A 15,764-nucleotide genomic window follows, 5' to 3' on the forward strand; every position below is an offset into this window, starting at 1 on the left:
AGAAATAAGTATTAAAAAAACTGCAAAGCTTAAATTGGTCAACAATATATTGCCTTGTAAGCTAAGCAGCAGTGAAAACAATGACGAAACTAATACATACATGAGGTGCTTGTAGTGAGTTTCCCTTCACTTGCCTTTGGTAATTTAGGAAAGCAAATCAGAAAGGAGAAAACAGCCTTCCTTACTAAATTTAGAAATCTCTGACCAAAGAAAACATGAATTTCAAAGACCAAAACATCAGAATCTAATTAAGTACCACCATTAGGTGGAGAGGTAACTTTAAAGTGAACTTGTTAGATCACTAGTATTTATCTTTTGCACTGATTATAAAGTAAATGTGCGTATGCATTGAATGAACTAGAATTCGTAGAAAAATTAATCCAAAGAGCTAAACAAAACAAAAAACCAATTGCTGATCTGCAACTTTCAATAATGAAATCTAGAATTTCCTCTTTGGACCTCAAACATTTCCCAGTATAGAACTCAACAACTAGAGGAAATAAAGTTTGGAAACAAAAAAAAAACATTCTCTGCAATATTACTAAAAGGACGAAATGAATCCAAGCGGCAGTATGTTTCATGCTTACAAAGAATAGCTGAAGCTTACATTTTAGCAGATCCTACAGAAGTAAAGAACCCCAACCTCTTGACAATTAGGTCACCATGGGAGAAACAAAAGTATACATAGAGTTAAAAACTTTATTGGAAACTATTTATTAAACTTCGAAGAGTTGCTTATATTTATATGGAACAGCTGACATTAGAGTACTAGTTGTATTGGCTTATTTCTTCTCCCTCTAGTTTTGTGGATTTGCTTTCTGACTTTTTGGTTTGGGGCTCTTTGGATTGTCTTCACTAGCCAAGCTGGTTTTCCTGTTGTGAACTGAACACAATGTATCCCATGCTCAATCCCAACACAAGTCCACATCCATAACCCATCATTGCAAATTTCCAAGTAAGTGATCTTCCATTATCATCATCTTCATCAAATATTGATGGAGGAGGTTCTGTTCCCTCACTTTCCCCACATTCCTTTGACAATGGAACTCCACATAACTGTAAGTTACCTATGTAGGAATCATTTGTGAAAGTATTAAACTGATATCCTCTAGGAATCGGTCCCACGAGATTGTTTTGAGAAAGATTTAACACTGCAAGAAATATCAGATTCGTTAATTGCATAGGGATCCTTCCTTCAATCTTATTTGATGAGAGATCTAATGATTCCAGTGCTAACAAATTCCCCAAGGATGATGGGATTTGACCTGTTAGGCTGTTATGAGAGAAGTTGAACACCAAAAGATCTTTAAGTTCTCCCACTACTTCAGGAACCTGTCCTTCGAATTGACTGCTTGAAAAATCAATAGTTGTGAAAATATCCAGTATTTTCTCAAAATTTCTCTCCAATCCTTTGATTGTTAAAATCATGGGATCATTATAATATACCTCTCCAATATAGGATGGACCGGCTGGCTGTTCATGGATATCCTTCATATCCTTCAAATTTTGAAAGAATTTAGTTGGGAAGTGGCCATTGAACTCATTCTGAGAGATATCAATGACTCTCAAACTAGTAAAGAAAGATGTGCTCCTCAAATTTGGTACTGGACCATGAAATTTATTACATCGCAGGACCAGGACTTGAAGACTCGAAACTACACCTAACCAATGAGGAAAGGAGTCATTCAAGTTGTTGTTTCCCAAATCTAAAACTTCCAATTCACTGCAATTCACCAAAGATCGTGGTATGGATCCTTCTAGTTGGTTGCCATTGAGGTTAAGGCTTCTCAACCAACTACCTTCATCAGTACACATTCTTGGGATTTTGCCATCGAAGTTATTCATTCGTAAATTCAGAACAGAGAGGAAGCGGTAATTTCCAAGACATCTTGGAATGATTCCACTCAGGTTATTCTTTGACATGTCGAGGACTTGAGGGAAAGTTATATTGCAAAACCCTGAAGGGATTTCTCCAGTCAATTCATTTTCTGAAATCAAGAGATGATGTATTGAATGTGGTGGAGTAGGAAGTGGTCCTTGAAGCGAATTTGAACGAAGGTCAATTGTCTGAAGAGTCTTCCCAGGAAAGTGGTCTACATTTGTCAACAAATTGAAAGAAAGGTCCAAAAAGGTCAAACTCTCCCACCCTTCGGCCTCCAATTTGGAAATGGAACCCTGAATTTTGTTATTAGAAAGATCTAAATGGGACAAAGTCTCGGATGCTCTCAAGAAACTTGGGAATTGGTGTATGTTGCAAGAAGAGAAACACAAAATATTTAGCTTGGGGAAGGTGGAATTCACGTCATTGCTACAGCTACTCAATGATAATAAACTGTTATTTGAAATGAGCATTTTAAAAAGTAGTCCTTAAAGATAAGATATTTTTAAAAATGACATTCTTTATAGTTTTAACTATTTTTAGTCAAGTTGGATAAAATTACACGCTATGATGTTACACGCCATGTACAAAAATCTGTAACAAGCCATTATTAGCGTGTTACACGCCATGTATAAAAATCTGTGACATGCCATGTACAAAAACCTGTGACAAGTCATGTTTAGCGTGTGACACGCCATGTACAAAAGCCTGTGACAAGCTATGGTTAGCGTGTGACACGCCATATACAAAAGCCTGTGACAAGCCATGTACAAAAACCTGTGAAACTTCAAATCCTCTCACCTTTTTTCTTTTTTTTTTTTGACAATTTGGCATAGATTAAAGTGTTTCTAACATGTTTTCATAAATCAAAATACAAATATTTTTTTTTTATCTAAAACACCCACTTTGACTAAAAATAAAAAAAATTCTTTAAACACCTAAATTTATAATTTCAAAATTTTGAGTTTATTAATATCTAGGTCCTGAATTGATTCAATTAAAAGCTATTTCATACATTTGTGATTATTTATACCATTTTAGTTTTATCTAAAATATCTAAAAATTGAATTTTTCAAACAGCCACCCATCCAAGCATGTTAAAACCATTGCTTGGTGTCTTGAAAGCTAAGAAAGAGAAATCTGAAAACGTGAGAGAGAGAAATCAGAAGCATAGCAGACGAATGCCGAACAGAGAAATCGATAAAATTTGAGAGACTGGGATGGTGAGAGAGAAATCCAAAACACAAATGGGGAGAAATGGAGAGAAATTGTGATGAATGATTTAATTTATTTGAAATAGTTTAAAGAGTATTTCCGTCAAGTCATGACTAAATATGACTAAAAACAATTAAATTTATTTTGATAGTTACTTTTAAAATATTTTTATCAAGAAAAGTCATTTCTCACAATTTTCTCTATTTGAAAGATCAAGCTCCCGTAAATTTCTAAGCTTTGAGAGCATGCATGACTCAATGCTGCCACTCAAATTGTTTGATGAAAGATCAAGAAAAACAAGGTTCACTGGTAGACTAAACAACCAACCTGGTACTCTGCCATCAAGCAAGTTTGCAGATAAAAAGAGGTGTTGAAGATTTGAGAGTCCATTATGTTGTATGGAAGGGGACCCCCTAAATGATTATTGTTCAAGGCCATGTCCGTAACTCCAGTGAGGTCAAATACTGATGAGGGCAATAAACCATGTAAATTGTTAAAAGAAAAATCCAACATAATTAGTTTCTTGAAGTTCCCAAAAACATCTGGAATTTGACCTTCAAAATTGTTAGAGTTTAAATGTAAGAAAGTGATTTTTGTGAGGTTTCCAAGAGATGAAAGGATTGACCCTGTGAAATGACAAAAAGAAAGGTCAAGTTCTTCCAAGTTTTCAAGATTTCCAATTGAGTCTGGTAACTCTTCTGAGAAACTTGTTTCTGAAAGGTGCAAAAATCTAAGGGGACTACTCCAATTTGATTTAGGGAGATAACCACTGAGAAAACGATTTTCGCTTAAAATGATTTTTTCTAGATGCGGAAGGCTGAAAATTTCACTTGGAAATTTTCCTTGCAGTTGACAGTCATAGAGACTCAAACGCTTTAACGAGGAAGTCAAGTTCAGAAAGGAATTTGGTCTAACCAAATACATATCCACATGGTCAAGGAAAAGATCTTTTAACTTTGTTAGGTTATGCACAAGCAGGTTAAAATGATGGTTATCGAGCATTAGTTGAGGAGATGACAGATCAAGTGAAACCAGTTCTGACAAAAGAGAGATTTGCTCTGTAACCATAACATGGAACCCTAAATAGGAAAGATTGTGATGGGTTAGAGTCCTTAACTTACTAAACTCAGAAGGAATTTGAAAACCAGAAAATTTGAGGTGAGCAAGGTTAAGCCACCGGAGATCCTGAAGGAGGAAGAGGCTGCTGTTGGATGGAAGACTGCCTTCAAGTTTAGTACAACTGAGATCAAGGCCAATCACGGGACCCGTCATGCTGTGGCATGTGACACCCTCCCAGGAGCAACAGTCTGTTCTTTGGTTCCAGAATTCTGTCTTAGGATCAGAATCTCTACATATTTCAGAGCTACTGGGAAAAGACGGGATGTTTATTTCTTTAAAAGAAGACAGGCTGTTCTTGAACCGGATCAAAGCAGAACTATGTTCAGGAAGGCATAATTGTGGAGGAGGAGGAGATGATAGAAGGGATATCGATGAAGAATTAAATTGAAAGAGTAAGAAGGCCAAAAGGAAGCAGTGCATTTGATATAGCCACATTGGGCAACAACCCATCTTTCTTTATGAACTGAAAGAAGTGAAGAATTGGATTGTATGAGAAATTATGACGACTGAAGAGAGATGGGTTCTGGCCTTTATATAAGTTGCGCTTGGAAACTATGCTCCCAGCAAGCTATTATATCTACTCCATTTGTCAATTATACAATGATCGCCCATTTGGGCAACTTTCCTGTATCTTTTCTAGTGGAAGGGACTTAAATTTGAAAGAACTTATTAGGGAGACTTTATTTCTATCACGTTAATCTTTAGTTCCTGTGCCACATTTTATTTTATTGGATTTATAACTGAGAGGCAGGAATGCCTATAATGAACATTAAAATATAATAAATGAATCTCATCCCAGATTCTTTTCACATTGGATACAAAGGGGGTTGTCTTTAGCGAAAGGAAAGTAAACCTTTGACTTTAATATGATCAAATGTTTCCACATAAAGAAAAGTTATTAAATCAACGCCCAATGGTGACAGAAGCACTAGAACAAGGTGTAAAATAGTAGTTTGTGCATAAAGGCAAATCAGAGAAGGTTTTGGTGCAAGGCTGCATTTATAGAATACTTGCCGGTTTTGACCAAGAACATTGTTCGCAAGATTATTGGGCTTAGTTTTTTTCGTTAACATTTAGTTTCCAGAGTAACATTATGCAAGTGAAAACAAAGATTTGCACAATGAGTAATCTTGAGGCTTTATTAGAGTAGTACAGGCTTCAAACTTTTATTTAGGAACTAATTAAGTGAGGTGGTATGACCGTCTCGAAGGCCTGCAGTGCCACCATATTTGTTGACGTCGGGCACTGTAAGCAATAAGATTAGCCTGGATTGTTATAGTAACATATTTGGATCCTCTTCATTTCGAACCAGCAATTATACAACAATTATAGAATCAATGTGGTTTGCAACCTACACTAATTCACAGTCAAGAGTCCATTCCAGGAGCTGTCGCTTAGATTATTTGCAGCAACGAGTCAGTTGGAAAATTTCCATAACAAAACTCATTGTTCTCTAGAAAAGATACGTAGAAACCTCTAGACAAAGGCCTATAAGCATTTTGAGATATTTTTAATGGCTTTTGATTATAGATTTGCCATGGACAAAAAGAGTAGGGAGTGAACAGAAAAGAAGCCATGATTAATGGTGGCTAGATACCAGCTTTGCTGGTTTAATCTGTATTAAAGAAAAAAGTTGGAGGTAAAACTTAAAACTAATGCTGAAAAACTTAGTTAAAAATTGAATACATATAGCTATCTCAGCATTTAAGTTTTACCTTGAAAACAAATAATTAAATAATAAATAAAAACTGGTTAGCATATGCGGGCCAAAAAATTGACTCGTAAGCTAATAGTAGTGTAAGAAAAGGATGATGAAAATCCAAAACTAATGTGCATCGAATTAATTTCTTTCCTCGAATTTTCTTTTGATGATTTGAAAAATAAACTTAAAAGGAAAAATGTAGCTTTCTTAATCAATTTCGGTAACCTGAGCAGACAAAACATGAATTTCCTTATTATCTTTCTTATATATCTGAAGTTTCTGTAACAGAAACTAAAGTTTACTTTAACATAGAATTGTGAAGATAAAAAGTGACCAAGTTATTTGAGTATATCATCTTACTGTGCTCTATTCAATTCTTGTGTAATTACTTGAAAATTTGGAGACACTACAACATATTTTACTTTTTAATGCATAATTTTAGCTGTAATTATTTTAATGTAATTAAATTCTTCTTGTAACATTTAATACATTTTTATTTAACTACACTATTTGAAGTGTAATCACTTAAAGTAAATTAAAATAGATTTATCTTAAAATTTATTAAAAGAGATTTCATAAGAGAAAGAGAAGCTGACAAAATAAAAACAGCTATGGCCCACATAATTATTTTATTAGGACAGCCCAAGTAAACAATTTGCCTTTTGTGAGTCTTAACGATTCTTTTTTCTTATGGTTCAACTCTTCCTCTCTCTTACATCAACTCTTCTCTCTAACTTCATTTCTCACCAAACCATTTTTGGATTGTTTCATTCTCAATTTCACATCATAGAATTTCACCAAATCCTTTTTTATCTTTTTCTTGAATCGTATCTCATCAAAGAATTTCACTACTTTCACTAAATATTCTTCGATTCTTCATTCAGCTAATAATAATAGATGATTTGTTCATTTTTCCTTTTGCTTACTAAGAAGATTCTTGGTTGGCATGGATCTAAAGATTCTCGGTTAGTTAGTAAGATGATTTTCTCAAGTCTTTTGATTTTATGTTAATTTTTTTCATTATTTTTTTAAATTTGTGTTAATTTTCTTCATTATTTCTTCACCAAATATATATGTTGAATAGAGTTTTTATTGTGTAAGTTTTAGCTCAAAGGTACATGTTCGTGTAATCGTTGATTCAGGTACTCTTTCTTTGTTTTCTTATTTTTTTTTTAAATTTTGATCATGATTTATGTAGTTCAAGTTTAGATTAGGGTTTGTTATAATACCAATTAGGGACTTTAAGCATGATTTATTGATTTAAGCACCAGTTGTGAATAGAGGTCGAGAACTTGATGCGAGCAACTTTTCCTGCAAAAAGAGAAAATAATTTCCTTAGTTTATGGTAGAAAGACCTTTTCTGTAGTTTGTAGATGATAGCTCCTCATGATCTAAATGTTTAAGTTCTAGTTAATTTTCCAGTTCTTAGATTTGGCTTTCAAGGCAGAGATGGCGTTCATATCAATCTAGAGTACCAGAAATGCATTGAATGGCCTGACTCTGAATTTTCTAGTAAAACAACTTCAAGTAATTTAAAGCAAATTTCAGTTTCTTTGCCTTCAATAAAATGTATCTACTGGTGCAGACTCTTAATAGCATTGGGCTGCTATTCAAATATCTGTGTCTTTTCTTCATTTCTTTTTTCTTTCTTCCATTAATATATTTCTTAATTTATACCCACAGTTCCTCTATTGCCATGTGAACTTTTATGAATGAATAGGCCATTAGACTAGCTTCCTTCGTCTGGTTTATTAGTAGATTCTTTATTATTTTGTCTTAGGTGATTAAGTTAGGTAAGAAATATAATTAGGAAGTTTAAATTGCAACCAGCTTTATTTTATTTTTCTCATGCCTCATCAGCCAATATATAGGGCACTCATCATTTTATTTTACTTATTTACCAAAGAGAAATTTGTTTTCTTAACAATGATCAGCCGTAGGTTTGTTGTAGCAATATGCAACTTAATTGTATGTGCCCTCCAACTATTCTGTATAGTTTTAATTATCTGAAGCATTTGGGTTGTGGCCTTTATGAGTTGTTTATATGTTGCTTACATAGCAGAGTCCTGTCTCTGTCACATAAGCCACTTTCCAGGATTCTTCGGACTTTCCTTCAACCTCAGATCTGAAATGCTTGTTGTAGGAGAATATACAAATCATGATTCAATGTTTAGGTCAAATTCAAGTCAACAATAATGTTTATTTTTCCAATGCTTCAAAACTGATACCAATAAAAATAAAGATCTAGGGTCCATCACGTAGTGTTGCCAACTAGTGTAAGATTTTAAACTTCTAAGAAGCTAGGAAAACCACCCATTTACCCAGTAGTTCTTGTTGATGCTCTTGTTCATTTTCTCTCACTTGTACAGCATTGATTGTTAGAAATGTTTTCTTGATTGCATATCCATGCTTTTGTAGATTGAGTTGATATCTGGTGACCAAAATGGCAACATTCGTGTATGGGATTTGACAGCTAACTCTTGTAGTTGTGAATTGGTATTGTTTTCTTTCTAATATCTTCATTATAATTTTTTATTTCTTTATCTTGGATTTGCTGCTTTCAGTTAAGAACATATGCTTGAGATATCTCATGAATCAACATGAACCCTGTGCTTTCGTGGGCATCTAGATTGCTAGTTCTATACCATATTAAAACTTGTGTTTTGTTAATAAAATAATAGGATTTTTCCTTTATTTTCTCATTGGAAAAATTATGAAATATTTTTAAAATATATCTATAAGTTTCTAAAAGATATCTGCTTTAAAGCTGTGTGGAGGAGCTTGGAAACACTCAAGGATAGCTGTTCTGGTCATCACATGAAAGAAAAATAATCGATTGAATTTCAGACTGCAGTGTTAATAAATTTAGCCAGAAATTGTTTATAGTACTTTTGGGCTGTTTATATCATGTCCATACACTTAAATGGTTTTACTGTACCCCAAGCTAACTCGAAAAGCTATAATAGGCATCCTGGTCCTATGTCCTTCCAGAAAGGCCTAATATATATGCTAAGTTTAGGTCTCTGGCTATTCCATTTGCATCATCTGCTTCTTTACCCCTCTCCGTCTCCTCCCCCATTCCCCAACCCCTATCTGCATAGACTCAGTCATGCACCTCATAATGATGAACATTAAGTAGTCAACATTATGAATTTTGTAAACCTAGGTGCCTGAGGTTGATACAGCTGTGAGGTCTCTTACAGTCATGTGGGATGGAAGCCTGGTAGTTGCTGCAAATAATCACGGGACATGCTATGTTTGGCACGTATTAAGAGGAAATCAGGTTACAATTTTATCTCTGATTTAGTTGTGGTATCTATTGTCTTTATCAACTTAGCTTGTTTTGCCTTATGAGGCATATTTTTTCTTGCAGACTATGACTAACTTTGAGCCACTTCACAAGCTACAAGCACATAATGGATACATACTCAAATGTTTCCTTTCCCCTGAGTTTTGTGAAACCCACAGGTTCTACTGCTTAAGATTGAATCCATTTATTTTTTTTTTTCATTTTTGACTTCTTACAGGCACCAATTATTTTTGTGTGTCTGCACTGAGATGCTAGTGTAGTTACCATTGGCATATCTCTCAGATATTTGGCCGCTGCAACTTCTGACCACGCTGTAAAGATATGGAATGTTGATGGCTTCACATTGGAGAAAACTTTAATAGGCATCTACTGAAGTCTCAACTTTTAAGCCATGCTATCATTCTAACCACACATTTTGAGGTTCTAATTTGTAATATAACTTAAGATTTATGATTTGTGATGTCATTTTTACTTTTCTTAGACGGTGGAAGTTAATGTTCCTCAACTTCTCTTTGAAGAATAAAGGCACAACTTCGAACAAATGAGCCTAACAAGATACTTGGAAGAATTGATTCCAAATACTGCTATTGATGAATTCTGTAAGTCATTTAATGTTAATTTATATAATTGCTTTGAAGATAATTTTGTTCTAGCATTATCATTGGAATTGTTCTCTGCTGGATCCCTATCATGGTTTTTTGATGTATTGTTTTCTGCTGGATCCCTATAATGTTTTTCTGATATATTGTTCTCTATTGGAAGCTTCATTGTTTTTGATGACTCGTGAAAAAAAATTATAGTAAAAAAAAAATAGTTCTATATAATATTGTAAAAAAAAATTATTTAGGCTTGAGTTTTCATAGCATAACATAAAACTAAATAAAGTTCTGAAAATTCAATAAATTAAAAACAACATCCTAAAGCAACCATCACGCAAAGAAAAGGAAATCAAGACAAACACTTGCGTCCAAAAAAAAAAAAAGGAAACAACCAATTACTAGGTAAAATAAAAGCACCTTGACATTGATATGTTGAACCTGCACTCAAACTTATTTTCTCGATTTGGGATTAAAGGGAGTCCAATGGAAATGTCATCAATACGATGGTATTTTCATCAAGCTCGCCTATTAGAATCCTTCAAAAACTTGATTTTGATCTTCTTCAACTGAGCAACAATGTTTTTCATGTCAATCCTCCCTTTTGGCAACTCTTCTAAACATTCTAACGCTAATTGCAAAATAGACAATGCACAATCTTTTATTGCAAAATGTTCTCGCTCCTTGGTACTAATTAGCAAATTGGCATCTACAACTTGCGTTAATGCAGATGGTAATGACTTAGTCACCCAATGTTTTAAGCTCATTTCTTCAACAAACATTTCATCTGTGGGCTTTTTTCTTGTAAAGGTTTCAATTAGAAGAATACCAAAACTGTACACATCGCCTTTTACGGAAACAACTCCTCGTGCTCCGAATTCTACATGTAAATGATGAAAATGATAGTCAAAGTATGAAATGATTTTACACGAATTATCATAATGGATAAAAATATTTAAAGTTTAAGCATTACCTGGTGCCATATACCCAATTGTTGCTAGTGTTATGGTTTGTACTATTGAACCCTCTTCACCTAACAGCTTTGCAATGCCAAAATCACCCAAATGTGCAACCATATCTTCATCTAATAAAACATTGCTAGGTTTTAAATCACAATGGGCCATAGGAATTGTCTGTTCATGATGGAGGTATTCTAATGCGGATGCCACATCAATCATAATGGTCAACCTCTGCAAGATATCAAGAAAATAGTTATGAGAATACAACCACTTCTCGAGGCTTCCATTAGGCATGAACTCAAGTGCCAAGGCTTTAAAATCCACATTGCAACAACTACTGATGACTTTGACTAGATTTCGGTGGCGAACGTTGCGCAAGACCTCACACTCTACGTCAAAGCTCTTAAATGATCCTTCTACCTTCAAATTAAAGACTTTTATGGCAATGTTGAGTCCATCTGAAAGAGTACCTTGGTATACCGAGCCAAAACTCCCTTCACCAAGTAATTTGCTTTCACAAAAACCATTTGTGGCTTGATGAAGCTCTTGGTATGAAATTCTTCTCCACTTTGCAAAAACATTCGAATTTTCTCGATCAATTTTTTGCTTTGAATGCTTTTTTTGTCTTTGCAAGAAAAAGACAATTAAGGCAAGAATTAATAGCGTTGAGCCAACTGGCAATAGAATAAATATTATAAGCTTAGTAACTTTCCTAGAATGTTTAGCAGAATTAGTTTTGCATGGTGGGAATTGCAGCCGAGGTGCACCACATAGCGCTTCATTCCCCATGAATGATTGAATCGAGTAGTTGGCAAAGGGTCCTCCATCAGGAATTTCTCCGTGTAGCCTATTGAATGAGACATTCAAATACTTGAGATGCAAGAGTTTTTGTAGGGACTTTGGAATAATTCCAGAGAAATTATTCCTTGATAGATCCAAGAATTCTAATCCTATTAGCCCACCAAATAACTCAGGTATAGACCCATACAATCTGTTACTGGATAAGGAAAGATAAGCTAGGTCTTTAAGAGCACTAATGCTACTCGAAATTTCACTTGATAATTGATTTTTGGAAAAATCAATACGAGTAACAACCTTCCACTTTCCAATGTCAATTGGGAGAGCCCCACTAAGAAAATTGGAAGACAAGTCTAGTTCCAAGATATCTATAAGCCTTGTGAAGGTGGAAGGTATTGAGTTTGTAAACTCATTGGAGCCCAAATATAGATATCTTAGAGAAACGAGATCACCCATGCATGCTGGTATTGGTCCAGCCAATCTGTTCTCATCAAGATACAAGAAACCCAAACTCTTCAGACAGCATAAGTCAAATGGAATAGATCCTTCTAACTTATTGCCTTCAAGAGAGAGAAATTGCAACTGTTCTAATCTTCCTATTGTGGTGGGAATAGATCCAATCAGTTGATTGTTAGCTATGATCAAGCTAATCAAGTTGCTTAGGTTGCTAATCTCTTCCGGAATGTTGCCTACAATGTTGCAGCCCTCAGAATAGAAATATTGTAGCGAAATAGAAAGATTTCCTATAGAAATAGGAAGTTCAGCATCGATCAATGGATTGTAACTAAAAGACAAGATTCTCAAGTCTTTGCAATATGCTAAAGATGAGAGAAAGCTCAATTTTGGGGATGAAAGTGTGCTAGCTAAATTATTAGAATGTAGGTTGAGCCATTCTAGATCTCTTAGATTGCCGAGATCAACAGGAATATATCCAGAAAATAAATTCCCTGCCAAGTCAAGAATTGTTAGCTTAGAGGCATTGGAGATGGAGGTAGGTATTGTTCCGTTTAACTCATTTTCATCAAGTAGAAGCCGTTCAAGCTTTGGAAGCCATAGTCCTGTGCTCCATGGAAGACAACCTGAGAGATGGTTTGAATCGAGGTCAATGAGCGTCACAGTTGAGCTATTAAAGATACCAGGAGGGATATGTCCGGAGATACTGTTCAATCCCAAATTCAAAAGTACCAAATTTGGTAGGTTGCCTATCTCAACTGGTATTTTACCTGCCACAAAATCACAAGAGTCATTTGGATTTGTTCCAATGATCCAGAAGCAAATAACAAAATTAATCATCAAAGTTTTACACACATTTCTATTTTTATATTTTATATTATAAATATATATAACAAAGAGTGAAACAGTTGGGATTGGTAAATAATAGTTTTCAAATATTTATAACATTTGCAACTATGCAGAAACTCAACATACATAAGAATAAATGTAACATATTACCTGTCAAGTTGTTTTCGCCAAAGTCAAGTACTTCCAAAAGTGTTAGGTTACCAATTTGTTGTGGAATTTCGCCTGCATAATGAAATTGATCCATTACTTATTTTCAAATTTAGCAACAAATATAAGGTCCATTTATTTGTCAAATGAAACTATCAAAATTATCAAACAAAGTTTAGAATTTAGATAATGGAAAGCAATGCAATCTTTCACTTTGTGAATAATTTATTATTTTCCTTTTTAAAATTTATATAATACAATGAAAATATATTAGAAAAAGTTGAAAAAAAAAGAACATAGATAAGTAGATAGTATATTTGAATTTTTGGTTGAATGATTCATGAACAAAATAGAAATAAAATTCTTGATTATATAAAAAAGAAATTAAAAAAGGTGAAAATCAATGGTAATAATTAATTTAAATAAAAATAATTATTTAAATAAAGAGTGCGACACTATTCTAAGTGCTTGTTTGGTCTGACTTTTTTTCAGTTTATGTACCTCTTAAAAGTAAAAGCCAACCTAAACATAAATTTTGAGAAGCTCTTAAAAAAAAATAGCTTTTTTTTAAAGAATAAAATTTTTAAAAAAAGAGCTTCAAGAAAAGCTTCTGTGAGGAGCTTTTCTTCTCTTCTTTTAAAAATACAAAAAAATTTTTATTTTATTTCAAAAATATCTTTATCTGTTAAAAATAATTACAATATTACCCTATAAAAAAAATACATTCTATGATAATTTTAACTAAAATTATAACTTATAAAAAAGAATTTATAAAAAAAAATTTATCAAATAATTTTAACTTAATTTTAAAAACTATTATTTTTTCATAAAAGCTTCATAATAGCTTTTAAGTTAGAAAAAAACCAGGCCAAAGAGACTCTAAAAAACTAGAAAGATATAGAATAGAAGGATGTGGAAAATTCACATGATATCATAAGCCGAAAAACAGGTAAAACAATTAATTTTCTTTTACCTTTGAGGTTGTTCCGACCAAGATAGAGAATTTTAAGCATAGTCAAATTCCCAATTTCTTTTGGTATAGTTCCCACCAAATTATTATAAGAGAAGGATAATTCTTCTAACTCTTGACATTTGAATAAATCCATTGGAAGTGGGCCGGAAAGATGGTTGTGACTCAAATAAAGCCCTTTTAATTCACATAGATGATCAATTGAGTGCATGAAAGACATGTTGAGCGGGATGGAAGGTATGGAACCAATTAACTGGTTGCTGCCAAGAGAAATCCGTAGCAATGAAGATATGCTGAAGACCGAGGAAGGTATGGAGCCTTGAAGCTGATTCTTGTGCAAATATAAAAATCTCAAGCTAGAAAGATTTCCGATTTTCACAGGGATACGTCCTTGCAGATTGTTGTTATGCAAGCTCAATAACTCTAGTTTTGACAAAGAGCACAAAGAAGATGGGATATCTCCCACGAAGTTATTACTGGCCAAACTCAAGTTTTGAAGTTTAGAGAAGGAACCAAACCAGGATGGGATTTTCCCGTTGAAATTGTTGTATTGCAAAACTAGAGATTTCAGCCGACGCAAATTAGCCAACTCGATAGGCAACGAACCATGAAAACTGTTGTTTGCAATGTTGAGGAAAGCAAGGAAAGACAGATTTCCCATGTCTGGTGGTATGGTTCCAGAGAGATTCATGCCAAATAGATTCAAAGCTATGACTCTGTGGTGTCGGGATCCGCAAGTGACACCAACCCAATTACAAGAGGTAGCAGTTGACCAGTTGGTAGCCAGAAGATCACTGTTGACACGGGCTTTCAGTGCAAGAAGAGCCAATTGGTCTGTACTGATGTTGGTTGTTGATTTCATAGAGAATGAAACCCCAAAAGTGGGCAACAGCACCGCCACCGTAAGAGCCAAAATGAACCCAGTGTTTCCCATAATGCTATGTAGAAGTGGAACTTGTGAAAGGAAAATTTTTGAGCTATAAGTGGGAAAGATGATGTTTCATTTACCATACACACAAGGTGACCAAAATTGTGATGGGACCTATTTCCACATGCTTCCACCGCCCTTCCACATTGAGAGGAAATTTACCACTTGCATATTGGAGAGAATTCTAGAGAGCAATGTTATCATTTCTTTATTCAATTTTATTAACATATTTAAAGGTCCAAAAGAAGTATTTTTATTGATAAAATTTATTACAATTATCAATTTAATTTTTTTGACACATGTGATACATAATTACATAAAGAGAAATAACTCTCTTCATCACATAAATCTCATCCTCCTATCAGATCATGATTAAAACTTGAAACTTCAAGTTAAAACCCTAAATTCTAATTACCAAGGAGGTATTTGTTCAAATACTAAAATAAACAACTATATATGATTAAGGAAATATGTGTAGATATGTAAAAAAGTTTATTCTGACAATCAAAACGAACATCGAAACAGTAGGACCATTAAGATATTAGCTCCACACAATAGCGTATGAAAATGTGAAAATGAGAAATCACTTTCTGTCAACGTCCATAAGTTCTAACAAAGACTTTTGTGGTGGCTATAATTTATGAAGTCTTCTCAAACACGCACTTGGTAAGAATACTTCCACTGAGTCAACGTCGAACTTAGCGCAATGACTCTACGACCCTTAACTCGATTATCATTAATGTTAATATTTTTCAAGATACTAGTTTTTCTTGTAATGCATGCGCTTTGCAGTTCCCATGTGTCTATTTATTATGTTTTTTTGGAACTATTTATCTATT

At 33.9% G+C, this 15,764-nt stretch overlaps 2 protein-coding genes and 1 pseudogene across 3 annotated transcripts; 1 reads left to right on the plus strand and 2 right to left on the minus strand.

The window, feature by feature from the left end:
* Positions 1-760: 760 nt before the first annotated feature.
* On the minus strand, positions 761-4,663 carry LOC18594187 (receptor-like protein 6; annotated as a pseudogene).
* Positions 4,664-7,841: 3,178 nt separating this feature from the next.
* LOC148761585 (target of rapamycin complex subunit LST8-like) lies at positions 7,842-9,598 on the plus strand. Its single transcript, XM_088808652.1, has 5 exons — positions 7,842-7,883; positions 8,334-8,411; positions 9,082-9,198; positions 9,289-9,383; positions 9,508-9,598. Exons 1-5 carry the CDS (start codon positions 7,842-7,844, stop codon positions 9,596-9,598), a joined length of 423 nt encoding a protein of 140 aa, XP_088664778.1.
* A 466-nt stretch (positions 9,599-10,064) lies between these two features.
* LOC18594198 (uncharacterized) lies at positions 10,065-15,108 on the minus strand. Of its 2 annotated transcripts, none has more exons than XM_088807889.1 (4): positions 14,001-15,108; positions 13,031-13,102; positions 10,795-12,657; positions 10,065-10,701 (listed from the first exon to the last, which is right to left on the minus strand). In XM_088807889.1, the coding sequence occupies exons 1-4, from the start codon at positions 14,929-14,931 to the stop codon at positions 10,340-10,342; spliced, it is 3,228 nt and encodes a 1,075-aa protein (XP_088664015.1). In that variant the 5' UTR covers positions 14,932-15,108; the 3' UTR covers positions 10,065-10,339. The 2 variants fall into 2 exon arrangements, with proteins under 2 accessions (XP_088664015.1, XP_088664014.1); XM_088807888.1 differs by having other exon boundaries at positions 10,795-12,801.
* Positions 15,109-15,764: the final 656 nt, after the last annotated feature.

The sequence above is a fragment of the Theobroma cacao genome, chromosome 7 (genome assembly GCF_053813885.1).
Source record: "Theobroma cacao isolate CCN51 chromosome 7, ASM5381388v1, whole genome shotgun sequence".
Lineage (NCBI taxonomy): Eukaryota > Viridiplantae > Streptophyta > Magnoliopsida > Malvales > Malvaceae > Theobroma > Theobroma cacao.